Source organism: Xenopus laevis, chromosome 6L, assembly GCF_017654675.1.
Source record: "Xenopus laevis strain J_2021 chromosome 6L, Xenopus_laevis_v10.1, whole genome shotgun sequence".
Lineage (NCBI taxonomy): Eukaryota > Metazoa > Chordata > Amphibia > Anura > Pipidae > Xenopus > Xenopus laevis.
The window spans coordinates 107778587-107791452 of NC_054381.1; the positions used below are offsets into that span (position 1 = coordinate 107778587).

Here is a 12866-nt window from a genome sequence, read left to right on the forward strand (position 1 = left end):
TATTTTATAAAATACATGTTAATTCATTTTTAAGTCCTGAGTAGTGCTGATCCTTTTTTGCGACTGTATGGAGAATTTTTTGATTGTGCATCCAGGCAACTTATTGCATTTTATCGAGAGTGCCGGCTTCACGTGGTTTTGTTTATATATATATATATATATATATGTATATATATATATATATATATATATATATATATATATATAAAATAATACACAAAAGCTATGAATATCTTGTAAATTATCCTTATAAACGGTGAGTATATCCTTATAAACGGTGAGTTCTGATGTCATCAGTTAAAAACAGTGAGTTCTGATGTCATTTTTGTCACTTGACTCACTGAAATTTGTGTATTATAATAAATAAAGTACCCCCAGTTGTAAAATATGAGGATATTAGAAGTTACCTCGGAGTTCCATGACCTGTATAAATGTATGGTCATGAAACTCCTCGGTAACCTCGGTAACTTATAACATCCTTATATTTTACAAGAAGGGGTACTTTATTCACTATATATATATATATATATATATATATATATATATATATATATATATATATGTATGTATGTATGTATGTATGTATGTATGTATGTATGTATGTATGTATATATATATATATATATATATATATATATATATATATATATATATATATATATATATATATATATATATAAAAAACGGGAAGGAGTACAGAAGGTAAAATATTACATTTTACTATAAAGCATCTAATGTGATCAGTGGCGGAGATATTACTGGGCCCCACAGCAAATTACTTTTCCAGCCCCCGAAATCTTTGGAGCTTGACATGTTTTACCAATATTTATTGAAATTGTATATAAATTAGGGCCTCATGGGGCCTCTATACCATCTGGCCTCCCATGCAGTCGCAGACACGGCTTCCTCTGTAGTTACACCCCTGAATGAGATATTTTTTACTAGCTGGTGTGTAATTAGTAATACTATGTAGAACTATCTTTCAGAAAGGAAAGCCAGGGTTGATGAATTCTATCTTAGTTGGGATCAAGTACAAGCCACTGTTTTATTATTTTTAAAAATGTGAATTATTTGATTATAAGGGGGTCTATTGGAGATGGCCTTCCTGTCAATTCGGAGCTTTCTGGATAACGGGTTTCTGGAAAACAGATCCTATACCAGCACAACCACGTTTCTCATGTACAACTGACGCTGCATTAGTGTTATCTGTGAATGTGGGGTTAAAATGAAATGTATATCATTAAATACATATTAATTATTACATATTAGTGTTGATAATAATGAATACATACATACCTATCTATCTTTACACATTAAGAATAAAAATTCACTAAACAAATCTCACATTGTAGACACATGAGCATCGAATAAAAATTCACTAAACAAATCTCACATTGTAGACACATGAGCATCCCTGAAGGTCATTATAAAAATAAGGCTTCTTTGGCTGTCACTTCCCAGGTTCAGCTGTAATAAAGCACCAGAAACAGTAATTGAAACCGGTTCATTGATTTCGCTCACATCCATTACTGAGCGGCATCACTAGGACCCTGCAGCAATCTGGCAGTAAGTGAGCCTTCTCTTGTGCTCCGCCCCCATCCCATCACGTTTAGAGCTTCACCCTTCGCTGCACTCAAGAGTGTTGTTCGTCGTTTCCCCTCGCACTCACCCTTTTGCCTTTCGTCCTCTCTGCTCGTGAACCCCCCCCTCCCTGGATGTGGAGACTGCCGGTGCTGACGTTTCCAGAGGCAGGAGCCGTGCGAGTAAAAGCCAGTGTGTGTGAGAGAGAGGAGACTACTCCAGAGACAGGGCTGCTGCTCCTGATGCCGCAGAAAGGGAAAGCAGTTTGTGCATCTGTCATGGGCAGGCAAGGCTACACCGAATCTTCCATTTATTGGGAGAGGGTCTAAATATATCTCGTTCTTCTAAAATGGTGCAGTAAAATGGTTTTGCCTAGAGAAGGGGGTTCTAAGAATGCAGCTGGAGCAGTGTTAAACCTGAAGTCAGATGTTGGTGCAGCAAATGACTAAAGCTTCTAAAAACTGCAGTGCTGCCTGCCCTCCATCCCCCCTGTAAGTGTCACCTCATGGTATCTGCAGCCTGTCTGCCACTATGGTAAGTACTGGCCACTGGGTGAGAATGGGCAGTGTCTGGGCCACTCATGGTTATGGCAGGATCTGTACTGTAATCTCTTTGCCACTTTTATCATGTCGACAGTTTTAGAGAAGTTTAAGCATTTTTCTCCATACTGTGTTGTCTAGATTGGGAAGGATATAATTAAGCCATAGGCTCCATCTAGTGGAACCGAATAAGTTATTATCATTTCCTATTTGTTTTTTAGTTGTACTCCATATACAGGATATGTGGGGGGGGGACTTATTATAGACACGTTGCACTGTAATGCTTGACCATGCCCTAAACTCTCATGCGTTAGTACATTCCTACTAAAGGACAGGACGCTGAAGTGCTCAACTTACATTGGTCGTATCTAGGGATGCACCGAATCCTTTGCAAAAGATGCGGCCGAATACTGAACGGAATCCTAATTTGCAAATGCAAATTAGGGTTGGGAAGGGGAAACAATTTTTTACTTCGAATTCGGTGCATCCCTAGTCGTAATTAGGGATGCACCAAATACAGGATTCGGTTCGGGATTCGGCCAGGAGTTGGCCTTTTTCAGCAGGATTCGGCCGAATCCTTCTGTCCGGCCGAACTGAATCCGAATCCTAATTTGCATATGCAAATTAGGGGTGTGGAGGGAAATTCTGTGACTTTTTGTCACAAAACAAGAAAGTAATTTTTTCCCCCCTTCCCATCCCTAATTTGCATATGCTAATTAGGGTTCGGTATTCGCCTGAATCTTTCGCAAAGGATTCGGGGGTTCGGCCGAATCCAAAATAGTGGATTCGGTGCATCCCTAGTCGTAATACAATATGCTTTGTACTTAAGTTGACACGTATGTGCTTGCAGAATTGGCCGGCTACTTGCTTGAGGGGTGCGGTGGATTTATATAAACAGATTGACTTTAATTTAGCAATTGAGTTGGAGAAAAATCCAGCACCTCCTTATGCAAATTACATGAAACTAGCTACATACTAATTACATAGAACATGCTTCTTTCTCAACATCAATGCAAAATGTATTCAGCAGTAAACAGGTCCAGTTTCAGAAAGGCTATTCTCTCTAGGCCTTCAAGCTTGGAGGAGGGGGGGGGGGTTGCCAAAAATCTTAATTGATCTAAAAATCCTAAAATGATGTTTGTTGACAAGAACTTCACCCTGTAGCCCACCTCTTGTTATTATAATTAGAGAGTGGGGTAGGTGGTGTTACAAGGTTTAATTCAGTGATGGATTGAGGGCCCCGTGTTGTACTTTCCTGGTTTAAATACAGGTATAGGACTTGTTATCCAGAATGCTCTGGACCTGGGGATTTCCAGATAACGGATCTTTCCATAATCTGGATCTTCATACCTTAAATCTACTAGAAAATCATGTAAACATTAAATAAACCCAATAGGTTGGTTTTGCTTCCAATAAGAATTAATTATATCTTCGTTTGAATCAAGTATAAGACATTGTGTTACTATAACAGAGAAAAAGGAAATCATTTTTAAAAATTTGGATTATTTGATTATAATGGGGTCTATGGGAGACAGCTCTTCCGTAATGTGGAGCTTTCTGGATTACGGGTTTTCTGATTCCATACCTGTACCATTTTTCCTCAAAATGAGAATGACAGGCTCCCTCTATTATCTGCCCTTCCCCTTACCCCATTTAAGTGGAGTAGCACACCTACCTCTTAAGGAAAAAAAAATACAGATCAAGCAGTGTCTATTCAAATATAGTGTAAGTGTACTGTATGTACAAACCATTGTCTGTATTTCACTACTGACCAACATGCTTTATTTTAATTTCTATATACGCAGGTCCACGCTGAAGCTCAAATGCACATCATGCTGACCAAATAAAAGGCTGTTTGTATACATACAACATAATCAATGAACAGACAGTTATGGCAGGGATGCTGGAATTGATTTGCTAAAAGAGGAATAGGATCCCTTATCTGGAAACCCATTATCCAGAAAGCTCCAAATTATAGAAAGGTCATCTCCCATAGACTCCATTTTATCCAAATAATTAACATTTTTAAAAATGTTTCCCTTTTTCTCTGTAATAAAAAAACAAAACAGTACGTTGTATTTGATCAAAACTACAATATAAATAATCTTATTTATATCAGCCTATTGGGTTTATTTAATATTTACATGATTTTCTAGTAGACTTAAGGTATGAAGATCCAAATTACAGAAAGATCCTTTATCTGTTAAACCCCAGGTCCCAAGCATTCTGGAATACAGCTCCCATACCTGTACCTTACTGTCACATGCAGCCATAGATTGTACAAGGAATTATGGTGTTTCCATAATCCATTTATGGAGATTTTGATAAATAACGAAAATGTAATGATTTAGACTAAGCTAATAACATTCACAAAGTTTCTACCAATTATAGTATTCAATAGCAGCCAATCAGCTGGCAGAATTTACTTGTGAGGTCATTCTTCAGCTTCACATGCAGCCGTTAGTGAAAAAAGGCCAATTCTAAAGACAAATTAAACAATTTTTAAATTTTCTTGGTGACTTTCTAGTTTATGAGTTGCAAAAAACTTTGACTAAGCCTCATGTTGTTGCACTTACAGTAGATGGATGTATTGTATGACAATGATCATAGAAAGACGATTTCAGTGTAACTCCATTAGGTGTAGCAGAGCCTCAGTTATGGCTGCTAATGTGAATGGCTTCATAGATTTCAGTTAGATTATTTGTTCATTTATTTGTTGCTGCCGTTATATTGACTAAATTGCTGTCAGGTGAATGAGGCATGACTGAACAAGCCCAATTTACTATTGATTTCAGTGGTATTTAGTGTTACTGTGTCTGATTGTTATAATTGAATTAGGCAGAAAATCCAAATGCAAAGCAGAGTTTGATTTTGTGTTGCTGCATAGTAACACACACAACAAGTACAAACATGTTGATGAAAAATGTAACGCAGACTGTGGTCAGTCATACAGTATTTATGTCACATTTTGCTGCATTGCAAACGAAACAGTTCTGCAATTTATAATAGACCTTATGGCTATCGCCAATGCAGTTCTGTTATTGCTATAGTCAATGAAATGAGAGAGAACTGAAGTTAAAAAAGTTCTGATGTTTTTAAAGGAGAAGTAAAGTCAAAAATCAAATAAAGCTCTAACTGTTGACCATGAAATCAAAGTATCCTTACCAGTTAGCATTCCCTCATTCGTTTCTCCATTAAGGTTTGTGCTGTCATCGTTTTTAAAAAAAGCTCAAAGCTGTATATGGAAGCATTCCCTGGCTGCAGTCCAAAAACTAGTCCTATTAGGGCACACGCATGCGCAATCGTTCCCAGCGGTGCCCTGCACATGCTCACGAGTATATTGTGGCTTCCCTTTGAACAGCTCTCATTGCAGGCACGTGATTTAGCCTTTTGTCATTCCTGACCTCTCTGCCCCCCGCCTGCTTTCTTTCAAGCGCCAATTGCGATGCTTCTTCCCTGTCGCTTGGTAACACAGGGAAACTTACATGCTCCTGTGCTCGCTCCAATTTTAATTTACAGTTTGGCAGCGAGCTGAGGAGTGGAGGTCAGGTAAATATTCCCAGCGTTCTGGTCTGTCTGACAGAGGTCATTATAATACATTATTAATAATAGGAAAACAGCGCAATTTAAAAAGAAGCCTTTATTTTAACGCCTCCTTGTTTAGAGGCTGTCAGACAGGAATGAGCGTGTCACCAGGGTCACGAAGGAGGCACATACGCAGTACAGTAGAGGCGGAAGTGACGCGCCAAATGGAAAATGGCGGCGCCAAAGTTTGAACAGCGGAGAAAATAATGAACGAGGGTGCACAAAGCCACTACTAAATAAACACTTTTTAATGTGGCATTTCAGGAGGGGGGCTGCTGGCAAACAGAAAGAAATAGGTATCGTTTTTTAACTTTACTTCTCCTTTAAAGGGATTCTGTCATGATTTTTATGATGTAGTTTTTATTTCTAAATTACACTGTTTACACTGCAAATAATTCACTCTACAATATAAAATTGAATTCCTGAACCAGCAAGTGCATCTCAGATCATTTAACCTGGTCATGTGCTTTCAGAAAGAGCCAGCACTTTAGGATAAAACTGCTTTTTGGCAGGCTCAATATAACTTAATGTGTCACAGTGGGACCTGGATTTTTCTATTGAGTGCTGTTCTTAGATCTACCAGGCAGCTGTTGTCTTGTGTTAGGGAGCTGTTATCTGGTTACCTTCCAAATGTTCTTTTGTTAGGCTGCTGGGGGTGGGGAAGGGAGGGGGGACTTGCAGTAAAGAGTGACTAAAGTGTCACAAGTCACATGACTGGGGGAGCTGGGGAATTGACAAAATGTCTAGTCCCATGTCACATTTCAAAATTAAATATAAAAAAATCTATTTGCTCTTTTGAGAAACGAATTTCAGTGCAGAATTCTGCTGGAGCAGCACTATTAACTGATGCATTTTGAAATGTTTTTTTTAGGGATGCACCGAATCCACTATTTTGGATTCGGCCGAACCCCCGAATCCTTGGCGAAGGATTCGGCCGAATACCGAACCGAATCCGAACCCTAATTTGCATATGTAAATTAGGGGTGGGAAGGGGAAAACATTTTTAACTTCCTTGTTTTTTGACAAAAAGTCACTCAATTTCCCTCTCCGCCCCTAATTTGCATATGTAAATTAGGGTTCGGATTCGGTTCGGCCGGGCAGAAGGATTCGGCCGAATCCGAATCCTGCTGAAAAAGGCCGAATCCTGGCCGAATCCCGAACCGAATCCTGGATTCGGTGCATCCCTAGTTTTTTTCCCATGATAGTATCTCTTTAAGTTCTCTTAATGGACAAGGAAAGGGCACTGGTAACCAATCAGTGGAAACCAAGAGAGTTTCAAAGCAGGAAGTAGTGTTCTGATTATTATGTTACACATCCGGTCACTCCAGCCTGTATAGATTACATTTTTGGCTAACTATATTGAAAATATTTTTTTATTTTGCACAACCTATCTATTTACCCAGTTTCTATTTTATACTGAACAATTTCTTTAATGTATTTGGTGCTAAAGTTGTCACTGCTACTGTACTTAAAGGAAACTTATTGTTTCCCCATCCAAGATGTAGGCTAATAGAGCCTGAACTCCATTGAAGGGACACTGTCATAATATTCTTGAACAGTGCTATGGCACCTGCACTGTGACACAAGCATGCTAATGATGTCCCATTTTGCTCATTATGCATATGTGTGACATCACACACATGCACATAATGGGGTATATTTATCAAAAAGTGAAGTTAGAGATCGCCACAGTCCTCTAGAGTGAAATTCCGCCACTCTCCATTAATTTCTATGGGATTTCGAAAGGCGTATTTATCAAAGGATGATCTTTCACCCATTGATAAATGCTTTTTCAAAAATCCCATAGAAATAAATAGAGAGTGGTGGAATTTCATTCTGTGGCGATGTCTAACTTCACTTTTTGATAAATATACCCCTAATTCAAAACAGGCCTCCTGCCCCGGCAGTTCCCGCTCAGTACTGGCAGTATACTGTCCCTTAGTAGCAATTTATATGGTAATTACTGTACAAGATAATTTTGAGAACTAATAATATATGGGCCAGTTTTTCAGTACTGGTTTACCTGGCAGAGAAATGCCTGAAACTACAATGACACTTCCTATAAATGTAAGCATGCCACTTCACTTCTGGTATTATTTCATAGTTGTTTCTTTAAAATATTTTTAGTATATTTGTATATCACACACTCTTTTCTTATTAAATCATATGACATTTGTTTCATTTTTCTCTGCAGGTTCTCCGTTCAATGCAAAACAGAAAATGAAAAATAAAATCAGGAATAATTGGAAAGGCAGCTGCTGGATTTCAGAAAATGTCGATGTACAAATACACAGAATGGAAGAACAATCTTTACTAATCAACATGGAATGAATTTTACTTTACTGGATGCATCTGACATTTGAATTGCTGGCAAACGGCAAAAATATATCAATGGCATTTTATAAAGTATAATTTTGAAATGTGCTACGTTCAGGAATAATTCAAGAACTTAATTATAATGTATGATTGATTTAACCGCAACATATTATGTACACAATTTAAGACACAATAGCTTTTAAATTATTTCATAACCTTAGGTAAACATGAAAGTTTGTTCAGCAAGAAATATATTACATTTGTTTAAATATGTTGTAATATGGCATGCTTATAACCACCAAGGTTGTGGCTTATGAATTAATAATTCCATATTATGGTATATTTAATTAAAATATAATAGATAAGAAAGTATAGTCCTGTATAACACAAATATATGAATATATAAATATATAATCTAGATCTATAACAATATGTATAACTGACTATTCTCCTAATGGACCATGGCTCTAAATTTAACAGAACACTATATTTTTCTATTTATTACCATTGTTTGCTTTTTACTCGTTGATAAATCTGCTAGCAATTCATCTGACTGGTTGTTACTGACAAATAATGTTGCTCAATATCACAAATTATATGAATTTACATCTGGCACGAAACAGAAGAGTGGCCTTTTGCATCCAAATTTGTTCTTTGATGCTACAGATGTTCAAGAATTAAGGCAGAAATCTCATACTAGTCACATACACTTATTTAGGACAATTAGAAATGCTGTAATGAAGATGCTGTCTAATCCATCATACTATTTGCCTCCACCAAAGCATGCTGATTTTACTGCAAAATGGAATGAAATTTATGGAAACAATCTTCCTCCTTTGGCACTGTATTGCCTGCTTTCTCCAGATGATAAAACAGCATTTGCTTTTGCACTAGAATATATGGATAGGATGGCTAATTATAAAGACTGGTTGGTCCAGACTGCTCCTGGCGATGAAGTACCTCTTGGCCATTCATTGACTGGCTTTGCCACAGCCTTTGACTTTCTGTATAGTTCACTTGATCGTAATAAAAGGCAACAATATTTGGAAAAAATCCAAACTGCCAGTGAAGAAATGTATGAATATTCTAAAATTCGCTCCTGGGGAAAACAGTTTCTTCACAACCACCAAGCTACTAATATGCTAGCACTACTTACAGGAGCTTTGGTTATACAGGGTTATAAAGAAGCCCAGGCTAATCTCTGGAAACAAACTGTGGTTGATGTAATGGAAAAGACAATGTTTCTTCTCAATCATGTTGTTGATGGCTCTTTAGATGAAGGTGTTGCTTATGGAAGTTATACTTCTAAATCCATTACTCAGTATGTTTTTTTAGCACATCGACATTTTGGTATCAATCACTTTGAGAACATCTGGTTAAAAATGCACTTCTACTTTTATTATTCTACTCTGCTGCCAGGTTTTCAGAGAACAATTGGAATAGCAGATTCAAATTATAACTGGTTTTATGGTCCTGAAAGCCAGTTAGTGTTTCTGGACACTTTTATCTTAAAGAATGGTCTTGGAAATTGGCTAGCCTATCAGATCCGAAAACACAGACCTAAAGATGGTCCCATGGTACCATCCACAGCACAAAGGTGGAGCACCCTTCATACAGAATATCTATGGTACAATGCTGATCTTTTTTTGCATCCACCTCCTGATCAAGGCACTGCAAAAATGCACTTGTTTCCAAACTGGGGCGTTGTGACTTATGGAGCTGGATTACCAAATACTCAGACAAATACATTTTTCTCTTTCAAATCTGGAAAGCTTGGTGGTCGGGCAGTTTATGATATTGTTCATTTTCAACCATACTCCTGGGTAGATGGATGGAGAAGTTTCAATCCAGGGCATGAGCATCCAGATCAAAACTCCTTTACATTTGCTCCCAATGGACAAGTATTTGTCTCTGAAGCACTATATGGACCAAAAATGAGTTATTTAAATAATATTCTAGTTTTTGCTCCATCACCTACAAGTCAGTGTAATAAACCTTGGGAAGGACAGTTGGGTGAATGCTCACAGTGGCTTAAATGGACAACAGAAGAATATGGTGATGCATCTGGTGAGATTATAACAGCCAATCAGCATGATGAAATGATATTTGTAAGTGGGGAAGCAGTCTCTGCTTATTCGTCTTCCATGAGATTAAAGAGTGTTTACCGTGGTTTACTGCTTTTAAACCACCAGACTCTTCTGGTAATTGATCATATAGAAAAGTATCAAGATTCTCCAATATCCCTAGCCAGTGCCTTTTTCCATAATCTGGATATTGATTTTAAATATGTTGCTTTCAGATTTTTAAACAAATACAATGGCGCCATGATGGATATTTGGGATGCTCATTACAAAATGTTTTGGTTAGACCAAAATGGTAATAGCCCCTCTGCCAGGATACAAGAAGCAGAGCAGGCTGCTGAATTTAAGAAGCGCTGGACACAATTTGTAAATGTAACCTTTCAATTAAATGACAAAATTTCACGAATTGCATACTTATTCTTTGGGCCATATGTTAATGTATCTGATCTAAAATTTCTAGATCATAGTAAATATGGGGTTAAGATTTCCGTTAAAATTAACAATACTGAACATATTGTATCTTTAGTAACTGAATATAATGATTTAGAGGCTCGATTTAGCTTTCTTGGATTTGGTGGGTTTGCAAAAGTAGAGAATCATGAAAAAATAGTACGCTTTGGTTTAGGAGTTGATCATAAAAGAAAACATGAAACTGTTGGTTTAAATATATTTCACTTTGGCTTAAAAGTAAATGTAATGATTGGATTGACATTGTGCATAGGTTTGGTAATTTTAGCATTTAACTGGAGATTTTATATTTCCTTTAGTAAGCTGATGCGTTGGATCCTAGTATTGATTATTACACTTTATTTTTTTGAATTACTAGATGTATGGAGCACATGTACGCAACCCATTTGTGCTAAGTGGAACAGTGAAATTGCAGACGCTGAAAATAAATATGAAAGGCAATCTATAGATCTGCCAGCTGTAATTATCACTTCTCTTCCCAGTTCAGGAGCTGAGATTTTGAAACAGCTTTTTTTCAACAGCTCTGATTTCATATACATTAGAGTCCCCACTGCTTACATTGATATTCCAGATGGAGAGTTTAAGGTTGATTCATTTGTCGATGCATGCGAATGGAGTAGTTCTGATGTTCAGGAAGGACATTTTAAATTAATCCAAGGTTGGCTGCAGTCACTACTTCAGAATACAAAAATTCATTTACAAAACATTGATTTGCATGAGCCTAGCAAAGCAAAACTTTTTCATCACAGTATCATCACTAAGGATAAAAAAAGAAGATTCAAAAGAAGGGACCCTTTTCCTGAACAAAAAAATAGAATCAAGGGTAGCTATGACAGAGATGCAGAGTACATTAGACACCTTAGGAAACAGTTAATGAAGTTTCCAAATGCTCAACCTATACTTGGTTTAAGCAGTGGAAGCTGGACATTAAAAGTTCCTTTTATTCAAAATATTATTGGCCCTTCATTGAGAGCAATATTTGTTGTTCGAGACCCTCGTTCATGGATTTATACATTGCTATACAAAAGTAGGCCTAATCTATTCTCTTTGAGGAATATCCCTCAGCGTTTATATGAAATATTCAAAGAAGAAGAAGAACAGAAATGTAAGTCTAATGCAGGCTACGCATTTGAATATGAATCATTAGAAGATGAACTCTTTGATTCAGAATCAAATCCTCTTTCAAAACTGTCCCACTTGTGGTTATCAAACACAGCTGCAGCAAGAAGGATAAACAGAAATTTGCCTGCAATAAATTATCTCTTGGTTAGATTTGAAGACATTATAAACTCACCACAGAAAACAGCAGAACAAATCTATAAATTCTTTGGAATACCTGTGTCTCCTGCAAGTTTAAACCAAATACTCTTTGCCAGTACCACAAACTTATTTTACCTTCCACAAGAAGGAGAGATTTCACCATCGAGTTTAAATACTTGGAAATTGAATATGCCTAAGGAAGATATTAAATTAATTGAGAATATATGTTGGACACAAATGCAACAGCTTGGATATACAAAGTATATCGATTAAGGTATTGGCTGCAGATGTTCCAAATCCACTGAAGTGATAACGCAACCAAATCCCTTAAATGGATTTTCCAAGAATAATCCCTTAAATGCTGCAGGTCAGCAGTCAATTGCACTAACAAGCTTGATATCCTTGATGGAATACAATTACTATAAAAACAGATTTTTTTTTATTCTTATATAATGTATGTAAAATGGTCAAGAAACAGTTGCTTTCTTAAAGGAACAGTTCAGTGTACAAATAAAAACTGGGTAAATAGATTGTATGCGCAAAACACCTTTAGACTAGCTTGATCTCCTCGTGCCTTGTACATTGGCTATGTTACCTGCTACTCGCCCTGGCACCAACTTCCCAGCTAAGGAGTCAGTCAGCGACTTGAAGAGGGGCCACATGGGAAATAACTATTCTCTGAGTTTGCTATTGTTCTCCAGCATGCAGGTCAGATTCAAAAGCAACCATTATGACCCATGTGCCCCCCCCCCCCTCAAGTCATTGATTGAAAACCAAGAGAGCTGCAAAGCAGGAAGTAGTGTTCTGTTATGTTGGACATCCATTCACTCCAGCCTTTATACATTATGTTCTTGGCTAACTATATTATAAACATATTTTATTTTGCACATACAATCTATTTACCCATTTTTTATTTTAACCCTGAAAAATTCCTTTAAAGGGATACTGTCATGGGAAAATTTTTTTTTCCAAAATGAATCAATTATTAGTGCTGCTCCAGCAGAATTCTGCACTGAAATCAATTTCTCAAAAGAGC

At 37.1% G+C, this 12866-nt stretch overlaps 1 protein-coding gene across 1 annotated transcript; it reads left to right on the plus strand.

The window, feature by feature from the left end:
• Positions 1-1423: 1423 nt before the first annotated feature.
• On the plus strand, positions 1424-12622 carry dsel.L (dermatan sulfate epimerase like L homeolog). Its single transcript, XM_018267854.2, has 2 exons — positions 1424-2115; positions 7900-12622. Exon 2 carries the CDS (start codon positions 8483-8485, stop codon positions 12101-12103), a length of 3621 nt encoding a protein of 1206 aa, XP_018123343.1. The 5' UTR covers positions 1424-2115; positions 7900-8482; the 3' UTR covers positions 12104-12622.
• The last annotated feature ends 244 nt before the right edge of the window (positions 12623-12866 follow it).